The following is a 25,572-nucleotide window of genomic DNA, read 5'->3' on the forward strand; positions in this document are numbered from 1 at the left end:
CTACTCCAGTGGTGGTTTCCTATCGGTTTGGACCAGTTTGGGCGAACTGGTACTAGTTTGGCGGCCTCTGCCATGTCCCCAAACCTGTTCCCTGGGTGTTGCCAGTGGCGCTGCCATCTTGTATTTCAGTTCTGCGCATGCGTAGAATAATTTTAATTGCACTGCACATGTGTGCACAGCATGCATCAAGTGTGCACACAAGTGAACTGGCAGTAGTGTCTGCTGGAACCCACCCCTGGTCTACTCCTATTCTATTTTATCTATTTTACAGTCTACTTCTGATTGTTGCCAGCTGTCAGCATTTCTGCTTCCTTGAGCATTTGTCAGTTTGGAAGATATTGTAGCTGGACTGCACTTAACAAGAGTCCTGTCTATATTCCTTTATAGAACAGGGTGCTCAATGTACCTTGTGCCAGTGACATGTCATTCTGGCTATTTTTGAAAATGTGTCTACATTCTTTTGGAAGAATCCATGTTCAAAAAAACATAGCTTAAAAGTTGCAGGAACAGAAAAAGGACACACATGGGATAAAAAAGGATACATATGGTATGAAGCCACCTGATACAATGGGAGAGCTCTGTCAGACTTTATTCTGAATCCCTCCTTTAGACAATTGTTTTTGAATGTGGATTTAGATCTCTTCCAGGAAAGTGCTACACCTGTGTTCAGAAATACAGGTCTACCACAAATTACTTGCATGGATAAATTTTTCAACACTGATTACCTGTCACTTGGGAAACTTGAAACATGGAGTTGCATCTCATATATGATCCATAGTTGGCTCAGCTCACCCAATAACATTTTAAGAACAATGATTGGTGGCTGTGTTTCCCATTCACTCATGACATTGAGTGGAAAGGGAAATAGTTCCAAGGGAATCTACCAATTGTCGTTTAAATTGTTCCACATTAAAACCATAAGGCCTGGGGCTGATGAGTTCCCAGCCCCACTCGAATTGTTGTGCCTGTTGCGGAGTTTTAATATGTTTTTTGTAATTGTTTGTCTTGTTTGCTTTCGTTGTATTACCCCCCCTTTCCTATGAGTTTGTTAGCCGCTCTGGGTCCCTCTGGGAATAGGGCGGCATACAAGTTTAATAAACCATAAACCATAAGAATTAGCTTTATTATTTGTATTTGAAATGAGATGCTGTATGCTTAATTTGCATGACCAAGCTGCAAAAAGCAAGGAACTATATAAAAGCTAATTCTTTGAATAGAACCAGTTTGCTGTGGTGATTAAAGCAGCCAGTTGTAGGAGACCGTGAGTTCATCCTGCCTTAGGCATAAAGCCAGCTAGGTGACTTTGAGCCAGTCATTCTCTTTCGGATCTAGGAACAAGGCATTGGGAAATCACTTTCAAAAAATCTTGCCAAGAAAACTGCAGTAATCCAGGCACTCACCAAAAATTGATTTGAAGTTTCTTGAATATTGACAAGTGATAATCAAGTGTGACACTGGCATTTGGGGCTAGAAAGGGGAGCGAGGATGTTGAACCTGCACAGCAGCATATTTAATCATTATATACTTCTGTCGGGGCACTTTGGAATTTAATGAATGGATGTCACGTGATTGCAAATGATGATTATGTTGATGTGATGTGAATAATTATATACCCGGTTGCGTCGTTCACATATTAAGCTACGTGTAGGGCTAACAGACTTAGACTGCAAAAATAACAGCCTTGCTCTCCGGACGTGTATGTGATGATGGAAATTCTATTTGCTCCGTTTACGGTTCAATATATTGTGCGGATTGAGAACATTAATCATTATCAGGCTCACCTAACCTAAAAAGGCTAACTTTTTCCTACTTTCCGGCAGGCGGGATATCATCAAATCCCATCTCATGAAGCGGGGCGACGGGTAATTTCTGAAGCACCCTCCACAGTCCCCTCCTCTGACGGGCGCAGCAACCTCCCTTCCTCGGGTGGCGCTCTGCCCAGCCGGCCAACGTATCTCTATGACTTCCGCCTCCACTGTTCCTGTTTCCGGTCTCGCCCTCCTTCGGCGGCGGCGGCAGGGCCTGCGGGGCGATGGCGGCTGTGAGGGGCCTCCGTATTTCGGTGAAGGCGACCGAGCCGGAGCCCATGGAAGTGGAGGAGGGCGAGCTGTTGCTTCAGGCCGCAGCCCCCGCTACCACCTCGCCTCCGATAGCCACGGCATCAGCAGAGGAACTAGCCGTGCCGGTGGGGTGCTCGCTGAGGGAGCTGCTGCCGGTAACGGAGCCGGGGAAACGGGCCGGGTGGAGGGGAATCACAGGAGCCCCTTAGGCGTATAAACCTGGATCCAGAGGCTTGAAAGGAAGGGCACTCTTTGCGCATGCGTGTCCCATAACCAGAGACTGAATTCGCTGTGTCAGGGATGAATGGAGTCACCCGAGATACGCGGATGTTGACAAACAAGCAGTGGGACCCTGATTAAAAGATCTCTCCTCTCTCTTCCCTCGTTTCTTCTTGTGCCTCCAGCTCTGTCTGCGCGGCTGCCTGGCCCCAGATAGAAGCTTTCCCGAGATTTGGCAGATTTGCACTAAAAAGGGGTGTTTTACTTACTGGTTCCTTACTTGGGCTTCGTCATTTGTCAGAAAATGCAGTGTAGCTGAGGGAAGTTTCTCTTGAGATGGGTGCATGGGCTCTTGAAAGAGCCCTGTATGGAGGACATGGAGATGGCGGCTTGCTCACAGGTGCCCAATGCTCTTATATGGAGTGAACAGTCCCAATAGGCTGGTGGAGAATGGTAGACATTTATCAGTCCTTTACTTTGGGCTTCAAAAAGAAAAAGAAAAAAAGTACACTACTTCAGTTTAAAATTAACAGGAAGCCTCAGAAAAACAAGAAAGAGCAACTGAAATGGGTTTTTTTGTAGCTTAGATGGCCCTTGTTAATTGGCTTGGATCTTTGGGAAATGAGAGATGACCAAAGGTTAAAACCGGGTTTCTAGGAGAACTTCAGATTAGGAAAGTATATTATAACTTTCATCATTAATTGGGGATGCTACTCTACAAAAAAGGCAGTTTGTTCAGTAGTTATATTAATGGTTGTTTTATTTCAGGATACTAGCAGAAGATATGAAAACAAAGCTGGGAGCTTTATCACTGGAATAGATGTGACTTCAAAGGTATTTACAGACAGTGATGTGCTTTTCATTCACTTTGGAAACCTGGAAAACATCAAATTTCAGATTCATTTACGTACACATATACATGCAGTAAAATCTCTGAAAGTTGGCCAACCAAGGGACTGAAGGAAAGTGATATGGAGGTGGTCAACATATGGAACAACTGTACTGATATGTAACTATGCCTCATTTTATTGTACAGCTTTTATTAGAGAATGTCATACACACGGAACACACAGGGAAACCTTCATTTAATACTTAAGCATATAAAATTAATACATTTATATGCTGAATGGTATTGTTACCTCATGGTTTGATCATTCTTTCTGAAAAAAAGTCAATTTTAGTTTGTTTCTTTTTTTTATGAAGGTAAGCAGAGAAAGCATTCTCAGCACTGATTGTACCATTCAGCATACCTGAGCATTTTCCCATAGCAAATGACTAATTGTATTATCAAATGACTGGCATCCTCTTCTTCTGGTATATCTGGAATTTCTGTGTCCTCCTTAATTCTTCTGCTTCATCAATTGCTTCCAGCACTTTTCTACTGGGGTGTACCTTGGTTCAATATTGATTGAAAATTGCTTCTGGGTAAGGTTCATCGCAGATTGCTACATTGTCATCCATTGCAACAAAATCTTCAAAATCTGCTCCCTTAAATTCTGCCATGGGAACATGTTGCTCTTGGGTCGTAACAAATCCAGCTTTCTTGGAAGCACTTCTGTATTGTTTCAGGCTTCTTCGTTTCTCACTCAGTATGTCTTATCCACTCCTCAAATACCACGCATTCATGCAGATTTGTTAGTTTTCCGGTTGATCGGAAGGTCTTTGGGCTACAGGTTCTTGAATGAGCATGGCTTTGCCAATTTACCAATCACCAAAGGTTTTAGCTTCTCTCTGGTTAAGCTAGCGCACAGCAGATCTGCGAAATGCTCTTTAGAAAGTTTTCCACTGTTAACATTTGTCACCCCTCATAACAAGGCTTCTGTCAGGTATCACCTTAAAAAAGACTCCAAACTCATCAGCATTAAAGATGTCATCATCTTTGAAGCCACTGGCGAAGTCCAGAAACTCTTCAATGAACTCTTCAATAACTTCTACTGGAACTCCATTAGATTCACTATACAATACTTTCTGGGAGATCTTGTGTTGTAGTTTAAATTTCTCGAGCCAACCACTTGATGCTTAGAAATGTGATACCCTGAGTTCCTTTGCAATCTTCTTAGCAATTCCTTGGATCATTGGCCCAGAGCTATTAGTGTTAACAATCCTCATTTTTTTTGAACCAATGTAACGTGGATTCATTGACTTCAACCAGCAATGTGTTTCTCCTTTTCCATTGTAAATCTCTACTTGCTTTATCATATTTCTCCATGTACTCATCCTTACGTTTTTTGATATTACTGTTGTCTTGCTGACACCAAAATGTTCCACTGTCTTTCTTTAGTTACTGTTTTCTAGAAAACATAAAAAAGATCCACCTTCTCCTTCTACATCAGCTCTTTCAGTTCCTTCTTTTTGCCATCATGACTCAACTTGCATAGAGAAAAGACAAAAAAGTAAAAACTGGTTCTTTCTCATACGACTGCTTCATAATTGTAGCTAAACATTGTTGCACTTTAAAACTGTGTTTTCTTTTCTTTCACAATGGTTAGATCCATTATAAATTTCATGCTGTTGTTGGTGCTTTGCTTTAATAGCCGCTCCACGGTAAAACAAATAACACTGCTTGCATATGTCTGTGTTGTGTGTGTATTTGTTTCATTTTATCATTGGCTATTTTTTAATTGATCCTGAGAAGGGAAAGAATGACGTGGGGAAAAATTAAGTCTTTATTCAATTTGTATTAGGAAATAAATTCATAATTATCATTGTTAAACTGCCAAATCAAAGTCAAAAATATTGTATTCTCTGATACTCTTCTTGAAAGAAATTCATTGCTACCAATTCTGCATTTCACTTTTCTTGCCTTGGTGCAGACTGGACTCAACAAGTCAAGTTATAGAGAGTAAATTAATACTGTGTGTCAAGGTCCAGGTAGTCAAGATACACAATATGCAGAGGTGGTCAGTATAGAGAGGTTGACTTTCTATGGTTACATATAGTGTATGTCCCATCTATGAAAATTAAGTCAACTTGGGGGGGGGAGGTTGTCAATGTAGAGGTGATTAACTGTAGAGGTTTTACTGTATTTTTATATGAATGTATATTGTGTGAGTTTCACTACAGTGTATCGGCATATTTCTACAACATGGCCTTCCCCCTTTAAAATAGGGGGTTGGCAGGATCCAAGTAATGTGTTATTTGCAATTTTATAAATTATCTATGTTCTTTTAATAAATATATAATGGCAAATAATAGTTTTCATTATTTTTTTCTCTAGAATCTCAGTGTGAGCTTCCCTTCATAGTTGACTGGTCTCCATACATAACTGAGCCTGAAGAAATATATTTCCATTCCCCAATACAATCAATATTTAAATGGGATTGTGATATTCGAATAATTGAAAATAACATTTGACACAAGAACTTTGTCTCAGTATAACTACACTGGGAAATTGTTGCTTTTTCCTTTCATCTTCTCTCATTAATTACCCTAATAGTTATTTGCAGAATCTGGGCTATGGCACTCTGGACTCATCCCCAGTTTTAACAAAGCTGTTGAATACAGCTGATATTTTATTGCAAGAAGCAATTTATGGGAAGATTTTGTATCCTGAAACAATCGGGCTTCTGCATATTTTTCTTAAATGGGAAGCTACCTATCTTCCGGCTGTGAATGTGAAAAATTGTAAATGTCTAAATTTATTCAGAAGATTTTTGAATGGGGGCCCGGATTTTATTTCCCAATTGCATCATTCCCTTCTGTCAGGGAGAGCCAAATGTTTCTGCATCACATGGATACTTGATAGAAGGAGCAAGTTGTTTTTCCAGTTACACTGCATAAAGCATCAGGCCATAATTTCCGCTGCTATTACACTGCTATTACGTACAGGTAATGTAATCCTGCAGAGCAGCACCCAAAAAAAATGAATTTAGGTTTTAAGAAATATGAGTGTCTTTTCTGTTTTTTTGCAAAGCAGATATCAGCTGCTGTTACTACCAGTCACTTGAATGTTCAATCACCTCTTTTTTCATTTTTGTAGGAAGCGATTGAGAAGAAGGAGCAGAGAGCAAAACGTTTTCATTTTCGTGCAGAAATCAATCTTGCTCAAAGAAATGTAACACTGGATCGAGATATGATGAAGAAAGGTACTGAGAACTGTGTGCTTTTAAAAAAAATAAACCTTCCTATTTGTTCTAGGCTTTGTAAAACTATTGGTGTTTTGGTCTCTCAGGTTGGGTGAAATGCACAACTGATCCTCCTTAGTGAGTGAATTTTTCAGTGGATAACTGCATAGATGAAGAAAGAATCCAAATGATACATTTCTTAATTTCAGCAAATGAATTAGTAAAGTAGAGCAGTTGTGTTAGTAGTTTGGGAATCAGGCACTTTGTGTAGAAACAGTATGCCAGCTGTCACCTCACACTTGTGCTTCTCAACCATTCAGTATCAGTTGCCATGAACTTGGGGGAAGGAGGCTGGATGGGAGGGGGGATGCTTGGGGAAACGAAACTTCACTGTATCTGAGATGGACTTCAAGGACAACTGGCTGAGAATGGAATGCAGCTGCATACCAAACCTATGTCTGAAGTGACTGTTCTGAAAACATCTTGTCTGAGTTTGATAGGACAAGGGGCCCCAGTAACGGGAGGCGGCTGAAGGAGGGAAAAGTTAGATTTGGGGATTTTGGCGCAGGATTCTCAATTTTGGTTACGCATTATTGTAATTCCCTTAAAATAAACTATATCTTTCCCAAATAAATGGAGTTAAGGATCTTTCTTACATTATTATTGCCAAAAATATTTGTTCACAACTGAGTCTGATTATGTGGATGGGTGAGCGAATACTTTTGGCAATATGGTGTACTTAGGGGTTCAAGCGGAAGCAGGTCCGACACAGTGGGATATTCTAGTACATAGTTACCTGCTATGTATTGAGTCACATCATTAGTCCATCAAGGATAATAGTGGAAGATGTCAGAAGTGAACTTCAGAACATACAATTTTACATGGAAATATGCCACATTGAAAAAGCTATAGTCTTGTTTCTTTCTTGTTCAACTGTTGGTCCTGTGATCCTTAAATGAGAAGAAATAACCATTGAATTTAATGGGATTGATATCTGAATAGATTTTTAAAATGTGGATTATTCACTGTTTTCAAAAGAATGATAATCCCCTTCACTCCTTTAACCTTGTTATGCCTACATTAGGGAAAGAATGTCCCAGATGGACTATGGAAAAGGGAATGAAAAGAATCCTTTTCCAGGTTTTTCATCTAGATAAATCTCACTGATGATGGAACGAAGCAGCCTTGCTTCCTTTTTTTTGAGCTGTGCTGTGCTTTCTTGAACTTTCAAAAAAGCGAAAGTGATTTATTTGCGTTGTTGCCTGATGTTTTTTTGTTTTGTTTGGCTTTTTTTCTTTTGTTAGTTGCTGACACTTAGACTAGATTTTGAATTTCTTGCAGCCATTCCCAAATTGCGGCTAGATACCATATATATTTATGGTGTTGATGAAATGAGCACTCAGGATATTTTTGCCTATTTCAAGGAATATCCCCCTGCTCACATTGAGTGGCTGGATGACACATCTTGTAAGTACTTGAGACCAAATCAACTACAGTACATTTGTTTTAAGCAGAAAGATGATTTATTCTATGGGGATTGTCACCTTTCTTTTCTGTTAAACTTCTAGTGGGAATGGAAAAGTATTTCCTTATGACATTTCTCTCACACTTGAGACAGTTTATTGCATTTTTCATTATGTGTTTGTAGTTTGGGAACTAACAGAATTTTCTTTCTTTCTTTTGAGGCAATGTGGTTTGGCTTGATGAAGTAACAGCGACGCGAGCACTCATCAACATGAGTTCTATGCCTAGTGAGGCAAAAATAAAACCCCAAGAAAACTGTAAGAAAATAGAAGATTCCACAAAGAAAGGTACTTTGTTCCTTAGACACAGGACTTTGGATTTTGTTTGGTACAGCTAGGCACATGTTAATTGGTATTAAGTGGGATTCTGAAATTCACTGCTGAAACCACCTATGCAGTTCCAGAGATAGTTTTGCTTGCAGAGATCATAGTATGACCTTCTAGTTCTAAATGTTGTACATATATTTCATGTATAGAAGGTTCTTTCATCAACAATGTGAAAAGGCCTTAAATAAGACTGAAAAGGATTTTCAAAAAACTACTGAACATAATAAAAGAAACTGAACATGTTCAGAAGAATCAACTAAGTTGCAGGACCTTAGAGCTAATCAGACTTAAGCCTTTACTCCATTTTTACACAAATAGAAAGCAAAAGAAGGGAGAGAGATACTCCTTGGTTATCTTTTTGCTTTTGGTTCAGCTCCTTCTCTTCATAATTACATATTTTTATTGGGATCTCCTGAGTCTTTTAATAAGTTTGTGACTTGGCTCTGTTAAGATGGATTATTGGTTCGGCTGAGCTTGTACAGATTAGTCATTGACTTCCAACAGTTCATTTAGTGACAGTTCAAAGTTACAACTCTGAAGAAAGTGACATATAACTGTTTTTCACACGACCATTGTAGCATCCCAATGGTCATGTGATCAAAATTCAGGCATTGACTCATATTTACGATGGTTGCAGTATCCTGGGATCATGTGATCACTTCTAACCTTCTGTCAAGGAAAGTCAATGGGGAAGCCAGGTACACTTAACAACTGCAGTGAGTCACTTAACAACTGTGGCAAGAAAAGTTGTAAAATGAGGTAAAACGTGCTTAAATGTCTCACTTAGTAACAGAAATTTTGGACTCAATTGTCCTAAGTCAAAGAGTATCTGTATTGTCTATACTGTGGAAAGAAGTGTACCTAATTAGAACACGTTTGATATACAAAAAGTTTTAGTTTCAAGTCTGACTATGCTAGAAAGATATGGAAATCCCCATCCAGGTTATCTCCAATTTTGGTTGATCAAACCACAGTAAATAGTTAGGCAGTCATTAACTAATAGGTAATGGCTCTCCCTAATGCAAGAACATTTCCTATGCTCTTCCATGGTTTCAAGCCAACTAATAATTCCAATGGCATTACTATCTGAAAGGTTTTGTAATCTTGAATGCTTTGGACTGATATTGGGATAATCTGCATGCAAACCAGGTTCTCTGTCCCTGAGCTACTTGGTACTAGGTAGAAAATGTATTTCTTTCATAAGAAGTGTAGCTCATTTTCTGAGGCTCATGTTCCTTTTCTGAGTCCTACGTGGCTTTAATGCTGGGAACTTGTTTGGCACTTCTGGATAATCAGCTACTGTAGGGCGCTGTTTAATAAGTATAGACAAGAACGTAATAATTGTAAAATATATATTTTGTTTGTTTTAGAAAAACAAGAGGAAAGCTCAGATGATGAAACAGAAGAAGGTGAAGTAGAAGATGATCATCCAAGTGATACAGAGGTTAGTGCAATTACCGTGCTAGCTGAGGGATTCCAGGAGAAGTTCTGCATATCTGAAGAGGGCTTATCTTGGGGAAAGCTGAAATAAATAACAGAATATGACTGAAGAGTATCAACAATCTAATTTGCCATGGGGAGGCAGAGAGAGTTTCATTGACAATCTCCAATAAATTATAACAGGAATTGTGATTGCCTGTGTATTAGACCAAACAGGCCCCTTAAGCTGATCTTCGTGCTCTTCTCAAAGACATGTATATTATCTCACAATTTCATTGAACTGAATAAAAAGTGAACACAGAATCAAAAAACTGGGCTGAATGGACATTGAAAGTTACAAACTTAGCCGAGATGGCTAAAATATCGGCATATCTTAAAGATCACTCAAATGAGAGATATAAACGAGACTGGAAAAAATGGATTGACTATATACAAAATAAATACGGGACCAAGAAATTCCAGTTAGCCTATGCTTAAGATCAGAAATGATTTAAATTGTTTAAAGTTAGCTCAGCAAGAAGAAGCTAAGGTCAATGTAGAATGTCATTAATTTCTTTATTTCTTTTTTCTCAATAGATTTTAGACTGTTTGTTAAAAATCCATATCATGTACGGGTTCTGGGGAGGAGGGGGGGTTGGGGGGGAGGGAGGGGGGTATACATTAGGCTAGACAAGAATTTGGTGGTAAACTAGAACTATTTTGACACACAAAAAACTGTACTTCGATGTCTTACTGATTGAGGAATGATGAAATGTTTGTTTTAAAAGAAATAAAACTTTTGAACCGGGAAAAAAAAAACCTGGGCTGGTTTCTTCAAGCAGAGAGATCTGGCATTAAAATAGAACAATATCTTTGTGGTTATCAGGCCCTCTTTTGTTATCATGGTCATTCCTTAAATACTAGCCTGAAATGTGTGTTGTTGTTTTTTTTCTACAGCTGGACACTTTATCCCAAGTGGAAGAAGATTCCCTTTTGCGTAATGACCTTCGTCCAGCCAGTAAGCTGGCCAAAGGCAACAAGCTCTTCATGAGATTTGCCACTAGAGGTAAAGAGCTTGATCTATACAAAGAGTCCATTGCAATGCAGTGAACAATTTTGGCCTAGAGTTTGTCTTAATTTTATGATCCACAGAAATCTTTCATGAACCCTGAAATATAATGAATTAGCTATTTCCCATCTATATAGCAATTAACCAAAATTTTCACAGAAATTTTAAAATAATTAAAAGCATTTGTAAATCTGTAAAATATTTTAAAAATTTAAAAAACTTGATAATAAGATATAATGTGTTGTTAAAATGGTCAAAGTATGGGTGCCACGTGATCCTCTCTGGAAGGCTCTTCATAAGAAGGATGCTACTGAAGAGAAGTCTATCTTAATAGTCACCAAGTGTATCAGAAAAAGTTTTAGCTAGGTAGGTTTTCATCTCACCTTTTAATCTTTCCTAATACTTTCTGCTCTTAGATTCATAGGTTTCTTTGTAGATCAGGTATCAGTTGTCTTTGGACTGCATGAGACCCCAGCAGTGAAATGTGATTGTGGTGTTTTTTTGTTTTTTGTTTATGTCTTTTAAAAATATTTTTAGAGAAAAAACATTCATGTTTAGATAGTAAGCCTCTACAGAATGAACACATCTGTTTCGCGTTTAAAAAAAAAACAAAAAATCCACAACGTTAAAAAGGATTAGGGTTACATTTTAGCCATTGAAATTGATTCCCACTATGGAAATTATTTGTGATTGGTTCCATAGTTCCAGTAATGTAGAATGTCCCTGCATGCACTTAGCATTTGTGCTACTGTTACAGATGACAAGAAGGAGCTTGGAGCTGCCAGGAGAAGTCAGTATTACATGAAATATGGAAATCCTAATTATGGAGGCATGAAAGGCATCTTGAGCAACTCATGGTGAGCTGGGGAGAGATACACCTTGGAAATTGCATTATCCAAAATATGAGCTATTGTGTTAGCCTGATTCCTTTGTTTGAAAGTATTTGTCATTTCCCACATCTCTTTTGGCCCAGTAAGATGTATAAGAAGTATCTTCTCGGTATGCAATTCATTCTGTGTAACAGCATCAGTTAGTGCCCTGGGTTCATTAGAGCTGTCTTTGGTCCAGGACCATCTTACTATATTCTTGGGATGTGGAATTAGGTACATGCTTGATTACAAGAAGACATTACAAATAGAAGAACTGCAGCAGACAGTGCAAGAAATAAATACTCAGGAATACTGAAAATAGAAATGTTCTTGGATGCAGGAAATATCTAGAATAGTTTCCTAGACTGTATAATTTTGAGCTGTAGTTTGAAAAGTTGCCAACATATCTGCAAGACCAAACCAAATCAGTTAGCTAATCCTGGTTTAACAAAATACAATTGCTATGTTTGTAGCAAACATAGCATATTTGCCTAACATGCTATGATTAAACAATTGTAAACTGTATAGTATAACACAGTTGTTTGGTTCATATGGCCCATTAGAACGCTTGCTGGATTCTTACAGAACACTGAACTATAACCATACCCAAGGTTCATTTTATTTTATCATGGTAGTGACAAAAGATAAAATGAAAGTTATCATTTTTCTGGGTCATTTGCAAATGGAGGGGGGCACAACCAAACCTCTCTGATAAAAAATGCACTGGTTATATCTAAAGCCCCAGTTTTTAGTAGAAGGTTATAGGAAAAACTTAAGTCAGTGATAGCTGTAAATCTTCTGTCTTTGCAGGAAACGGAGGTATCATTCACGCCGACTTCACCGGGATGTAATTAAAAAAAGAACCCTCATTGGGGATGATGTTGGTCTGACACCCCCTTATAAACATCATCATTCAGGTAAGTCAAAACATTTTGTAATGCAAGCAAATTATAACTACTTTCAACATAGTTGGTCTGTTGTACATTATAAAACTGGAGTATTTATATAAAACTGATATATGAATCATGTATATGTGTAAATTTTTTCTTCTGTCATAAAGGCTTAACTACCTAATTTTGCATGTGTACAGTGTGGTCTCTCCAGTAAAAACAGTTATCTGCATTATAGAATAGCATTGTGAAATCAAAATAGAAGGAAAAACTGGGTTTAGGGACTGTGTTTTCATTCTTCCCTAAAAGCAACAGAAAGTGTTGTTTCTGGAATGTAGGCCAAGATAGTTTTAAGAATCCAAGTAATCGTATGGAGCAAATAACACAAATAGGAAAAAAATCTCAGTAATAAATATTTTAAGGCAGGAGTTGGCCTCATCATTCAGCCTCAAACTCAGATAAAACTAATTACATTGTTTCAGCCTTTATAATTTAATTCTTGCAAAACAAAACAGACAAGAATCTGTGCATACAAATGACATGTAAGAGCAAACTAAAAAACTAACAAACCAGGGAACAAACTTTACTTCTTTATACAGAAAACTTACACTGAGACCTTTATACTGACATCTGGTGACCAATCTTGCACTTTTGCAAGGTTTCTAAGAAACCTTGTTATCCTTGGGATGGTGACATTGTTTGGTGGATGGCGTTTTTCCTTTTGAGAGCAGGCATTGGAATTTCATTTTAATGTATGCCATTGTGTATACATAAAAATGATAATAGAGGTTATCTTCTTTTCATTAGAAGGCGGTCTATTCCCACATTAACTTGCCACAATCATTACTGGTGTAATAGATGGGCTCTTATTTTTTATCATAATTCATGATACAGGGAATATACAATTATTTAACACAGAAATTAGCAAAATAGATTTCTAAGGTGCCTAGGTGTTGACAGAAGTCATTTGGGAAAGAGGAATTGCACTAAACCAGCAAAATGTTTATTGAATTCTTTTTTCTTTTTTTTTTTTGAGGTCCCCTCTGGTTTCCTTTGCAGATGCTCCCCGTGCCACCTACGGAAAGGCTTTTATTTTTTGTATTCAACTGTTTTCACACATAAAATGCTGGGTGCAGTTTTAGCCTTTTTAGAAATATCATTCTTGCCTTCCAGGATTAGTAAATGTTCCTGAAGAACCAATTGAGGAAGAGGAGGAAGAGGACCAGGATGATGATGATCAATATATGGATGAGGATGATCGTGTCGTTGTGGAATACAGAGATGAGCTGCAGGCTTACAAGCAGTCTCGTGAACGGAGTGCTCGGCGTTCCAGTGCTAGCGAATCTGATTCTGATGAAATGGACTATGATCTTGAGTTGAAGATGATCTCTACTCCTTCCCCCAAGAAAAGCATGAAAATGACTATGTATGCAGATGAAGTAGAGTCTCAGTTGAAGAGCATTAGGTAAGGCTGGTTTGCATTGAAAAAGCTGGGTTCCTTTATCTCTTAATCCTAGATTACTTTGGTGAGCTGATGAGGTTTGACCATCAAATTAAGACTGCATAAAAGAAGAAGATTGTTTCAAACTACGTATGTTGGGATTATAGGCACACTGGTGATGGGGGAAAACAGACATGAAATAAAATGAGTAATTTAAAGCAGAATAAATGAAGCAATTGCAATGTAACTGACCACAAGATTATAGTAAGAGGTAAATCAGAAAACTATGAGGATAGCAAATTTGGGGGAAAAACTGATATTAAATTCAAAAGATGAAAGAGTACACTCCAATATATTTTCTTTGCCTGTTCCAATCATGTTGTAAACACATATAAGCATTCTAAATATTTAAATGTAAACATTGTTCCAGTGGAAGCTCAAGATTCTTAGATTGTTCAGGTTCGCATAAAGATGATAATAGCACACAAAAATAAGACAGGTAAGGAAAGACATTGTGAAGGGAAGGGGGTTTCTTTTATCAGCTAGATTAAAGGTCCACCTCTCCATCTTCGGAGAAACTAAACATTTGCAGTTTGAAGGAATTCATCAGTATCTTTTCTAGCGTCCGTGAAGAAGCCCTTCTTGTTTGTTTTAGTACTTTACAAGACGCTTGTATAAATGATGTAAGTGTGACATCTCATGAGCTATGTGTTTGGTGCCACTCCCAAATTTAATTGACTTTCTACTTTAGATTCTCATTAGTTGTTGATTCTATGCAGGGATATTTTCAAAGTGGCAGTAAAGATAGTCCTCCAGCTACTATGGCAATTGGGACTGGAATTTCTGTTGCTAAATGATGCTGTCATAAAAGTCAACATCATTTCACCATGTCACTTAGCAAAGGCAGTCCCCATTTCCATTGTTATATGAGGACTTTGTAACCATGACATGGGTAGAGATAACAATAGCACTTAGACTTACCGTATTTTTCAGAGTATAAGACACATCTTTTTCCCTCAAAAAAGAGGGTGAAAATCTGGGTGCATCTTATACACTGAATACAGCATTTTTGGCCTCCTGAAACCCTGCCCCCTTCGCAAAAATGGCTGTGCGTAGCCTTTAGGAGGCTTCCAGAGTTCTGAGGGCTGGGGAGGGCAAAAATGAGCAAAAAACAGGCTGTTTTTTGCCCCTCCCAGCCCCCAGAAGCACTCTATAAGCCTCCTAAAAGCTATGCATGCCCTTTTTCGTGAAAAACGGGGCATTTTTGGCTTGTTTTCGGCCCTCCAGCCCCCAGAAGCACTCTACAAGCCTCCTAAAAGCTATGCAGGCCCCCCTTTTTTGATAAAAAACGGCCAGTTTCGCGAAAAACAGGTCGTTTTTTGGAGGTTTGCAGAGTGCAAAAACTTTTTTAAAAAAATTTGCCTCTTCAAAAATTTGGTGCGTCTTATACTCCGGTGCATCTTACACTCCGAAAAATATGGTATATACCACCTCATAGTGCTTTATAGCAGTGATGGCGAACCTATGGCACGCGTGACACAGGTGGCACATGGAGCTATTTGTCAGGGCACGCGAGGCACTGCCCCGTTAGCTGGCCAGTGTGTATGCGCGCGCTGGCCAGCTGAGTTCACCTTTTTTTAAAGCCATTTTTGGCTTCCCCAGCCTCCAGAGGCTGTATAGGAGCTTGGGGAGGGTGAAAAGAGCCTCCCCCGCCTTCCGGAGGCTTCATGAGCTTCCCTGAAGCTTCCGGAGTGCAAAAAGTGCGCACTGGGGGAGTCGCGCATTGCATTATGGGTGTGGCACGCCCGCACACGCTACCCCTGCGCTCACCCCACTTATGGCACGCGAGCCAAAAAAGATTCGCCATCGCTGCTTTATAGCATTCTCTTAAGTGGTTTACCGAAGCAGCATATTACCACCAACACTCTGGGTCCTCATTTTCCTGACCTTGGAAGAAAGGAAGGCTGAGTCAACCTTGAGCTGGTCAGGATTGAGCTTCTGGCTATGGGAATTGTTAGCCTGCAATATTATATTCTAACCACTGTGCCACTATGGCTCTGAACGCTGAAACTGTGTTCCCAGACAAGTAGTCCAGTGGACAAATGCTATGAGCAGGCCAGTGGGTTCTCTGGGTGGGATTTATGGAATATGGACAAGCGAGCGCTGTAGTACAAATTCTCATGCTGCCCAGATGTGCCTCAGGACAGAAAAAAGCAGGAATGAATGCCAAACACCCAAATCTCAATCTCCTGACCATGGGAATGCTGTGACTTTTGAAGAGACATCATAAATCCCCCCTGATTCACTGCTATTATAATCAGTCACTGAAGAAATAGTTATAACTCAAGAACTACCTCTATATGGATTTATCATGTTCCTATATTTCTGAACTTTGAGGACATCAGTAATTTCTTTGATCCTTTGTCTCTCAATTTTTGTACATCTGATTTTTTCTACCAGTAACTAATTAATACATTTGTTCATGCCAGATGTTCTGTCCATGATACCAAAGTCTCCATATTGCCAAGACAGACTATACATTTTTCCTAGAATTTCCAGAAATCATCTCATAAAAGTTAAAAATAAACATAATTCTAACAATATGCAAAAGAAAGCAGAATATAAGGCTGTAATCAGATAATACATCCTGGTTCTCATTGACACATGGCAGAAGTAAAGTTTAATTACTAATACCATAGTTACTAAAGCTCAACCAAATCACTCATGGATCTATGTTATAGTAAAACTTTGTTTCTATGTTAAATATTGTTACAATATAGTTATGAAAGCTAAATAATAAGTTTACAGTATCATGTTCCATATTTTAGCAATAGTAATGTACATTTCTATTGATTTTATTTTTACATTGTTAGTTTTAAATACTCAGTATGTTCCAGCAAGTTCTAGGTTCTTCATGATCCAATGAAGTACTATATATAAAAGTGAATGAGGTCATTTTAATAATTCAGTTTTATAAGAAGGAATGTAGATGCATTATTTTTACTCTTCCAGACTTAAAATAGCTTCTAACAGCATATAATTTTTCTGTGGGTTTTTTTTTTTTGTCCAGCAAACCTTTTCATTAATTTAAACCAACTTTTATTTTTGTACTTTATACATCTTTCTGTGGAAAAGAGAAAAGTCACATATGGATTCTGTAAAACAAAAATTTAGGTCAATTTAAAACAGTTTTTGGATTGAGGCATGCTCCAAATAGTGTTTTTCAAACAAAACCTACCCAAATCAGACTCCATTTGATTCGGGTTCTGATAGTTATTTTTTCCACAGCTTTCTTAAAGTATGAATTTGGTTCATGCTTTACTTCATTCAGACTCCAGTAGGTTCTCTCAGTTTCCTTGTTTGTAGAATATCAATCAATGTCCAAATTAAGACTTTCTGAATGATATCTATCTCAGAAAACTTTAAGGTTTTCATTCTTAGAGATGGTGAGACATGGGCAGTACAGCAATTGCCTGGGAAGATTTAAACATCTTATTTTGGTCAAGATGCACATACATCATTGTAGTGCCGAGGCTCCTTTCCTCTCACATGGATGATCATGTTTGGGAAATCCTTACTCATGCTAATATTTAGTCTTCCCTGCTGTTAAGGACTCCAGCTAGCCCGTGGGTGATCTTTTCCTAGCTTCCAGATGTTCAGCAGAACAGAGATTGGAGCACCTTCTCATTCCAGAGTAACTCGAACCTTGATTTTGAAGTACAGATTTGCCTATTCTCATTAAACTACACACTTTTTACACAAAAACGTGTTCTGGTGGAGTTTGTAGAGCTTGCAGTTTCCATTTTGATTCATGGAAGATTTTTTTATTATTATTATTGTAGAAATTCAATGAGAGCAGACAGTGTCGCTTCCAGCAATGTCAAGAATCGTATTGGAAGCAAAGGACCCTCAGAGAAAGTTACTGATGTGAGACTGCTGTTGGAAGAAAAAAGACATGGGAGCCCTGGCCTGCATCAGCCCCTGAACTCTGTGAAATCAGGTAAAGAATCTTTTGCTGTTCATTGTCCCGATTTACTTCTGCTTTGGAGGAGCCCTTTTGGAACATTGTATTGCTTGTATAATTCAGAATAAGTAGGATGAACAGCATGGCTGTTCTTCAAATGCTAGATGCCGCTGAGATGGCATAGTTGGTGTGGCCTGCTGTTACGAAGTTTCAGATCATTCACCTTCCTGATACCGCATGGGCATGTACACATACACCAAAACCCACACCCCCAATCTTCTTCCCATCAGGCTCTAGGATCATGTACTATCACTGGTATACTCCGCTTAATAATAATGCTTATGTTGGGCTTCATCATTGGGATGATGAGTATTAATAAGCAGAGTAAAATTAAATGCATGATTATCCATGTATTATTTCCAGATGTCCGACAGAGGCTTGGCAAGAGGCCACATTCACCAGAAACACCTCAGCCCAGCAGTATCTCTTCATCTCACCGTGAGCCTATGTCCGATGTTCATAGTCGTCTAGGAATCCCCAGGCAAGAAGGGAAAGGCCTTTATTCAGATACCAGAGAGAAGAAATCTGGTCAGTTCTGTCAGTCAACTTTTCTGTTGCTTTTAAAAGCAGAGATGGCCAAAGGGTGTAAGCAGAGCATGTAATTCAGCACTAGTTGTTTCCTCTTTTTTATAATAATCATGAGTAACTCTCCATTGAGGTAGACAGCATGTGAAGTAATGTTATGCAGTAGCTTCATTATTGAGCAGTGATCTGGGAAGTATAGGTTGAAATGTGTGTGGAATTGATGCTGATTGAGACGGTCATTGTTTCTTCAACTGCAGGGACACTATGACAGCCATAGATGCAAGGACTGATTGTAAATCACTTTTCAGCACCATCATAATTTTGAACAGTCATTAAACAAATGGTTGTAAGTTGAGAACTAGCTATGAAGTGTTTTTGGTTCTCTGAAAGATTAGAGTACGTTGAATTAGTTCTGAACAATAAATGAATCTATCTCAAGAAGAAAGTTTATAAAAACAATATGGCTGAAGTTATTAATTCTGTTCATCAGATCAATTCATTCACTGAAAATTGGGGAAACCACAATTAGAATCACTGGCTCCCTTGGCAATTTGAATTCTTTAGTTTTCTTGGCTATTCGGATTACTTAGGCTTCCTTAGCTATTTGGATTTAAATAAAACAACTGTGACTGGAAAAAAATAGCATTTTCTACATCACACTGATTCAAAAGCAGAAATAGAATGAGTATTGGTGTCCTTGCTTATGGATGAGAGCCCTGGGGTTAATCTTGCTCAAAGGGAATGGTAAAAAAAATATTTCATTTACCAACATCTGGCTCTTCAGAGAGAGATTCTGGGAATAGTAGTACCCATTTGCTCTCCATATTTTAGCACTTCCTTCAAAGTAGATCTGGAATGAAATACAGATTGGAAAACTCTGATCTTGCTGTGGTAGATAAAAGTGGGAGGGGGGCAGAAAAAATAGGCAAGAATTAATATGTAGTGGTAAGGATAGGAAGCAAAAAATGTAAAAAATGGTGGATATTATGTAAACCACTCTGAAAGTTTTTAACAGCTGTAGGTTGAGATACAAAGTACATGAGGTATTACTCCAGTAAGCCATATGTATGCCTAATACTTTATTCTTACTGTTCAGAGTACATTGGGATTGTAAAACTTTAGTTTGGATTGTATCATTGAAGGCTTAACACCTGTTTGAGAACATGCTTTTTCTCTGCGTACAATTCTTACTACATTCTGTTATTCGTACAATGACAGCAAATCTACGGACACGTTTGGGATCTACATCAAAGACACAGGAAAAAGTCCCAGAGCAAGAAGAAAAATCATCAGCATCACCCGAAGATGACGACTCTGAGCTCCAGCGGGCGTGGGGGGCTCTCATTAAAGAAAAGGAAGAGTCACGTCAGAAGAAAAGCCGACTTGATAACTTGCCGTCACTGCAGATTGAAATTAGTCAAGAGAGCAGCTCAGGCTCGGACACAGAATCATGATGGCTTTTAGTACATCTTTGGAGACTGTTCTAATGGCTCCAAACTGACTGACTGGCCTGGGCCCAGGAGCTTTCCTCTGCCAAACCATCCGATCCATGTTTCAAGGAATCTCTATTATGAGATGTCCTTGCATGGCAGAGGTGACCTTAGGGGTGTTTGTGTGTGCGTGTGTGTGTATGTGTGTATGTGTGTGTGTGTGTGGTCCCCTTAGGAAGCAGTCAAGTTTTATAGAAGACTTGTATCTTTCCATTAAGTTGGAAACAAGATTCTGATACTCCAAAAATGATACAGAACTTTCTGGGTTGATCAACTTTGCCTTTCTGGTTTTTCTCTGGCTAGCTATCAGGGCTGGCTCTGCTTCTGCTTCTCCCACTCTAGAATGACCATGAATGTAAATCCAAGAAAGGACAATGAATAACTTTTCTCTGTTGTCAGCAGTTCCTGAATGTGATTCCATTAGAATTTGGCTTTCTATATTGGAGAGAAATTTTTACCTAAAATGAACAATGAGAAATCCTAAATGGTATACTTTTTGTTCATTATGGCAAAACAACTTAAAAAATTATATCCATGTGTATAATGCTCAGTGGGAATAATAATTTATGTATATGTGTGTGTGTGTGTATACACACACATGTACAGACATAAACACACACATATCTATTTGTGGAAGTTTTGTTGGTTACAGTAACAGCTACTATTATGGTTTTATATATGCAGAATGCAATATATATATAATATGCGCTATATATATATATATATGCACTATATATGCGCTATATATATGCGCTATATATATATGCGCTATATATATATGTGCTATATATATGTGTGTGTGTATATATATATATATATATATATATATATATATATATATATATATGCACTATATATATATAGTGTGTGTGTGTGTGTGCATGCACACGTTCTTCTACGTGTGCATGTGTATAAAATAGATTAATGGATCTCGGTGTAGCATCCAATAAAAGCCTATGCATAAGGCCTTTTGAGGTAAGCAGAAGTGAAGATTAGTTTCTGGTTAATCATAGCCCTGTTACTGGAGGTGTGCATATGTTTTGTCATTATTGCTGTCATGATATAGATATTTGTAGTAGAGTCTCCTCCGTATTCTCTAAATTGTATTGTTTCTTTGGCTCTCTTACCCTGATCGGTAAGTGATAACTTCTATCTGGGCAGCTTCCCCTATCCCCGCTTCTTCCAATGCAGGAAACAGGGGATTTTTAAAGTTTCTGGCCAGTAAGACATGTAGCAAACATTCTTCCCAGCCCTCTAGGCTTTTGCAGGGAATGTACCTCTTTAGTGCCACAATATTTAATACATTTCTTGGGTCTTCCGTCTTTTCCTTTTGACAAAATGGGAGCTCTCTCCATTCTTCTCCACAACTTGGGGGCTTTGGATCATTAGTTTGGAATTTTATGACACAGAAGAGCAGTACATGACTTAAAAACTATTTCCATGAACACACCTTGTAAGGAAGAGGTCAGTTAAAAGGTCTTGAAGACTTTCCTGTTTTGTACTGATTTTCATTTGTTTAAACGTGGATTCTAAAAATTATAAATGACAAAGTAAATGTGATGTTTGATTATGAACGGTTCAAGTGCATACTTTCCCTCATATAAAACCCAATTATTTGTGTGTGTGTGTGCACACACACACATACACACACAGAGTTAATTTAACAAAGATTTGTATTACAAATAAAGTCCTGATGCTAACTGTAGTATATCTCAACATCTCTGCTATCTGTTTTATCAGTTTCAATTCTGACTGCAAAATAATCTGGAGAGCTAAAAGTCATAAGGTTAGCTGAGAGAAGGAAAGTCATCATATTGTCATGTTGTGATAAACCAGAATTCCAGACTTATTGTGATCCACAAACAGAGTGCTTAATGCATGTGCCTGTTCATTCTGATGTAATAAGGTCAGTCAGTAAATCAGTAACACATGGAATTGATAGGCCTAACAAAGCAAGTTCACACTTTAAAGCTATCATTTTAACTTCATTTGTTACTGTACAATATAGACTAATTTTTTTTAAAGGCTCTACAAAACAAGACATTGCCTTGTGGAGACCAGAGGGTCACTAAAACTGTCTTGGTGCTTAGGTCAATAGTACTGTAGATTGTTTCAGACACAAGGAGGTAAATTGGCAAGAGAACTAAAGGTTGTAATACAATATTGTACAGATAGTCCTCGACCTACAACCACAAGTGGAACTGAAATCTGCTAAGTGATGTCATTAAGTCAAATGCATATATATTGTTTCCCCCAAAATAAGATCTCCCAGGATAATAAGCCGAATCGGGCTTTTGAGTGCATGTGCTAAAAGGAGCCTTCCCTGAAAATATTGCAACACAGCAGCAGCCATGAAGTGACCACGCTTGCTGCTTCCTGCACCTCATAAGTAATAAGACCTCCCCGAAAATAAGGCCAAATGCTTATTTCGAGGGTCAAAAGAATAAGACCCTGTCTTATTTTCGGGAAAACAAGGTGTCACACTGTTGCCTATACCACCTACCACTTTAGGACTGATGGCAGTCCCCTGCAAAAGACTAAAGCAGAGGTGACAGGACTCAATTAACATGGACATTAAAATAATCCAGTTGGACCCGGTTGCTGCATTTGATCCCATAATATGGCATTTGTTCATCTGAAAAAACAGACCCCGTGTCTATAGGAAAACACTAGATTGAAGAATAAAACGTTCAGTGAATCACAGCGATTAAATAAATCTGCCTTTCCCCATTGACGCTATTTGTCAGAAGTCCCTGGGAAGGTCACAAATGGCGATCACATAACCCTGGGACACTGCGACTGTACAATAGCAATAGCACTTAGACTTCTATACCGCGTTACAGTGTTTAACAGCTGTCTCTAAGCAGTTTCAGCATGTTTCCTCCAACAATCTGAGGCCCTCAACCTCAAAAGGATGGAAGGCTGAGTCAGCCTTGAGCCTGGTGAGACTCAAACAATCAAACTGCTGGCAGCCGGCAATGAACAGAAATAGTCTATAGTACGGCATTCTAACCACTGCACCACCACTGTTCAAAGGACCCATAATTAGATTATTTGTCCATGGGGGGGAGAGGGGGGCACTGCAATGGTAATAAATGAGGACTGGTCACTTTTTTTTAAGTCACTTCAGCACCACCATAACTTTGATAGTTAAACAAATGATTGTAAATTGAGGATTAACTCTAGTTCAAACAGTATGTGTTTTTTGTGAAATAACATGAGTTCACAGGCTTTTCTCAAAGATCAGTTTGGTGGCTAATGCTGAGGTGTGTCTTCAAACTTCCATTTTCCTTCAATTTTCCAATAGCACATTTTATGTATGTTTCCAACCTTAAAAATGAAATAAGTTCCAGGTGAACAAATCACAGGTAACAGCTCTTAATGTATCTGGAATTAGAGAGAAAAAATATATAAGAAACATGGATCAAAACAGCCTAATCAGAACATTTCATCAGAATAACAGAGCAAGACTTGAAAAGTTCTGAGTGTTTTGCCGTAGGGAAATAATGGGAATGCAAAAAACGTTTTTTTGCTCCCTCATTTTTCTTTGGAGTGGGAAACATGTAGGTCTTGTAACTCACGCAGTGCTCTCTAATACTAGCCTTGTACAAAAGTAGCCAAGAGGATTTTTAAAAACATTTTAAAATGTATTAATTTTTTTTATGTGCTGGCATAAAGTCATGGAATAGTTTTTTAACAAAGACATAATAGCTGCTCCTCTTCAACATACTCTCTGAACAAATTAAAATAAGCAAAATTGCACTTCTCTATTAAGGCTTTGTTGTGCATTATGCATCTTTTTGCATTAATGAAAGGGGATATATGGAATGGTAATGTGAAAGCTGCTCGGAAAAGAGTGAATAGAATATAACACACCACATTAAGAACATGATTGGGAAATGAAATGAAAGACTGAGTGAGAAAAAAAATTGCATGTAAAGACTGATTGCTACAGAAAAATGAGGACAAAGAAACACTATATTATGTATACAGAGAGAAATATGTGAAGAATATAGTTAAAAGAAAGCAAGGCATTTTAAGATTATAAAATGCAAATAAAGTGCAGAGTGGTTTTAATAGATTTTTTAAAAATTATTTTGGAAGTGTATGAAAGGAGAGCCTAAAATAGAATCAATGGAATTAAAAATCAAAGAGAAAAAAATTATTTATACAGTCTTTTGCGCTGGAATTAAACATATATCTAGTTACAATGTCCTTCGTCTGATCACTTTAAAATTCAAACTAAAATACATGTGTTTTTTGTATTGAAATATCAGTAGATTTATGTTTGTCCATCATTTTTGAAGAGGATCTTAACATCTAGCCAGTAGTCGGCTGTCCATGGTGTGTCTTCAAGTGGCTGGTAAAGCCAATAAGGACACAGAATGTTCTGCCACATGTCGGGTAGATATGTGTGGGCACACTGTTGCAGCATTTGCAGCTCTGGATTTGCAGAGTGCGTGCTTCTCTTGTACGGTTGTCCTTCTGTCTTCCAATGTCTGGCAGCCTTGGTGGACCCCCATGTACCATGTCGATCGATCTTGTCCTAGGGTTTCCCAGAAGGTGGTGTCGATATCCAGGGACTTGAGAGAGGCTTTCAGCATGTTTTTGTATCACTTCCTCCCCCTCCCCTCCGTGCGATTGCTTTCCTTGTGGCAGCTCACCATAGAGAAGCTGTTTGGGGATGCAATGGTCTGCATCTCCCCAAACAGATTTATCTATAATGATGGCATATTAATGGCAAGGCATCAGGCTAGAAACCAAGAGTCTGTGAATTCTAGTCCTGCCTCAGGCACAAAAGCCACCTGGGTGATTTTGGGCCAGTCATTCTCTCAGTCCAACCCACCTCATAGGGTTATTGTTGTTGTGTGGAAAATAGGAGGAAGGAGTATTGTGCATGTGTTCACCACCTTATTTATAAAAATAATGGCAGGTTATAAATAAATTAAAAACATTTAAAGTGACAAGGTCACAAAGTGACAAAATTAGTGGACCAGAGGAACACTCCAGAAGACAGGCTTAAGATACAGAAGGATCTTGACAAACTTGAACATTGGGCACAGTTCTAGGCTACATAAACAGAGGGATAGAATCAAGGCCACGTGAAGTGTTCATACCACTTTATAATGCCTTGGTAAGGTCACACTTGGAATACTGCATCCAGTTTTGGTTGCCACAATGTAGAAAAGATGTGGAGACTCTAGAAAGAGTGAATAGAAGAGCAACAAAGATGATTAGGGGACTGGAGACTAAAACATATGAAGAACGGTTGCAGGAACTGGGTGTGACTAGTTTAATGAAAAGAAGGACTGGGGAGACATGATAGCAGTGTTCCAATATCTCAGGGGTTGCCACAAAGAAGAGGGAGTCAAATGATTTTCCAAGGCATCTGAGAGTAGAACAAGAAGCAATGGGTGGCAACTAATCAAGGAGAGAAGCAACTTAGAACTGAGGAGAAATTTCCTGACAGTTAGAACAATTAATCAGTGGAACAGCTTGCATCCAGAAGTTGTGAATGCCCCAACATTGGAAGTCTTTAAGATGATGTTGGATAACCATTTGTCTGGGATGGTATAGGGTTTTCTGTCTGGGCAGGGGGTTGGACTAGAAGACCTCAAAGGTCCCTTCCAACTCTGTTATTGTATTGTATTG

At 38.5% G+C, this 25,572-nt stretch overlaps 1 protein-coding gene and 1 long non-coding RNA gene across 3 annotated transcripts; both read left to right on the top strand.

Moving 5' to 3' along the window:
- Positions 1–1,984: 1,984 nt before the first annotated feature.
- NCBP3 (nuclear cap binding subunit 3) lies at positions 1,985–20,694 on the top strand. The gene is made up of 13 exons (XM_014064945.2): positions 1,985–2,215; positions 3,048–3,113; positions 6,259–6,364; positions 7,685–7,810; positions 8,029–8,154; positions 9,564–9,637; positions 10,570–10,678; positions 11,439–11,538; positions 12,361–12,467; positions 13,614–13,905; positions 17,724–17,881; positions 18,269–18,433; positions 19,649–20,694. The coding sequence occupies exons 1-13, from the start codon at positions 2,033–2,035 to the stop codon at positions 19,882–19,884; spliced, it is 1,848 nt and encodes a 615-aa protein (XP_013920420.1). The 5' UTR covers positions 1,985–2,032; the 3' UTR covers positions 19,885–20,694.
- On the top strand, positions 3,120–5,706 carry LOC148044892 (uncharacterized). 2 transcript variants are annotated; one of them, XR_015696886.1, is made up of 3 exons: positions 3,120–3,288; positions 4,575–4,672; positions 5,497–5,706. It is a non-coding gene; the product is annotated as an uncharacterized LOC148044892 (long non-coding RNA). The 2 variants fall into 2 exon arrangements; XR_015696885.1 differs by lacking the exon at positions 3,120–3,288 and having other exon boundaries at positions 3,416–4,672.
- Positions 20,695–25,572: the final 4,878 nt, after the last annotated feature.

Source organism: Thamnophis sirtalis, unplaced genomic scaffold (genome assembly GCF_051295495.1).
Source record: "Thamnophis sirtalis isolate CommonGarterSnake01/CBP01778 unplaced genomic scaffold, rThaSir2_p1.2 scaffold_6, whole genome shotgun sequence".
NCBI lineage: Eukaryota > Metazoa > Chordata > Lepidosauria > Squamata > Natricidae > Thamnophis > Thamnophis sirtalis.

Coding starts and splice junctions, on each gene's coding strand:
- NCBP3 (XM_014064945.2), top strand. CDS start 2,033: ATGGCGGCTGTGAGGGGCCTCCGTATTTCGGTGAAGGCGACCGAGCCG. Junction 9,638..10,569: donor ATCATCCAAGTGATACAGAG/GTTAGTGCAATT, acceptor TTTTTTCTACAG/CTGGACACTTTATCCCAAGT. Junction 13,906..17,723: donor TCTCAGTTGAAGAGCATTAG/GTAAGGCTGGTT, acceptor TTATTATTGTAG/AAATTCAATGAGAGCAGACA.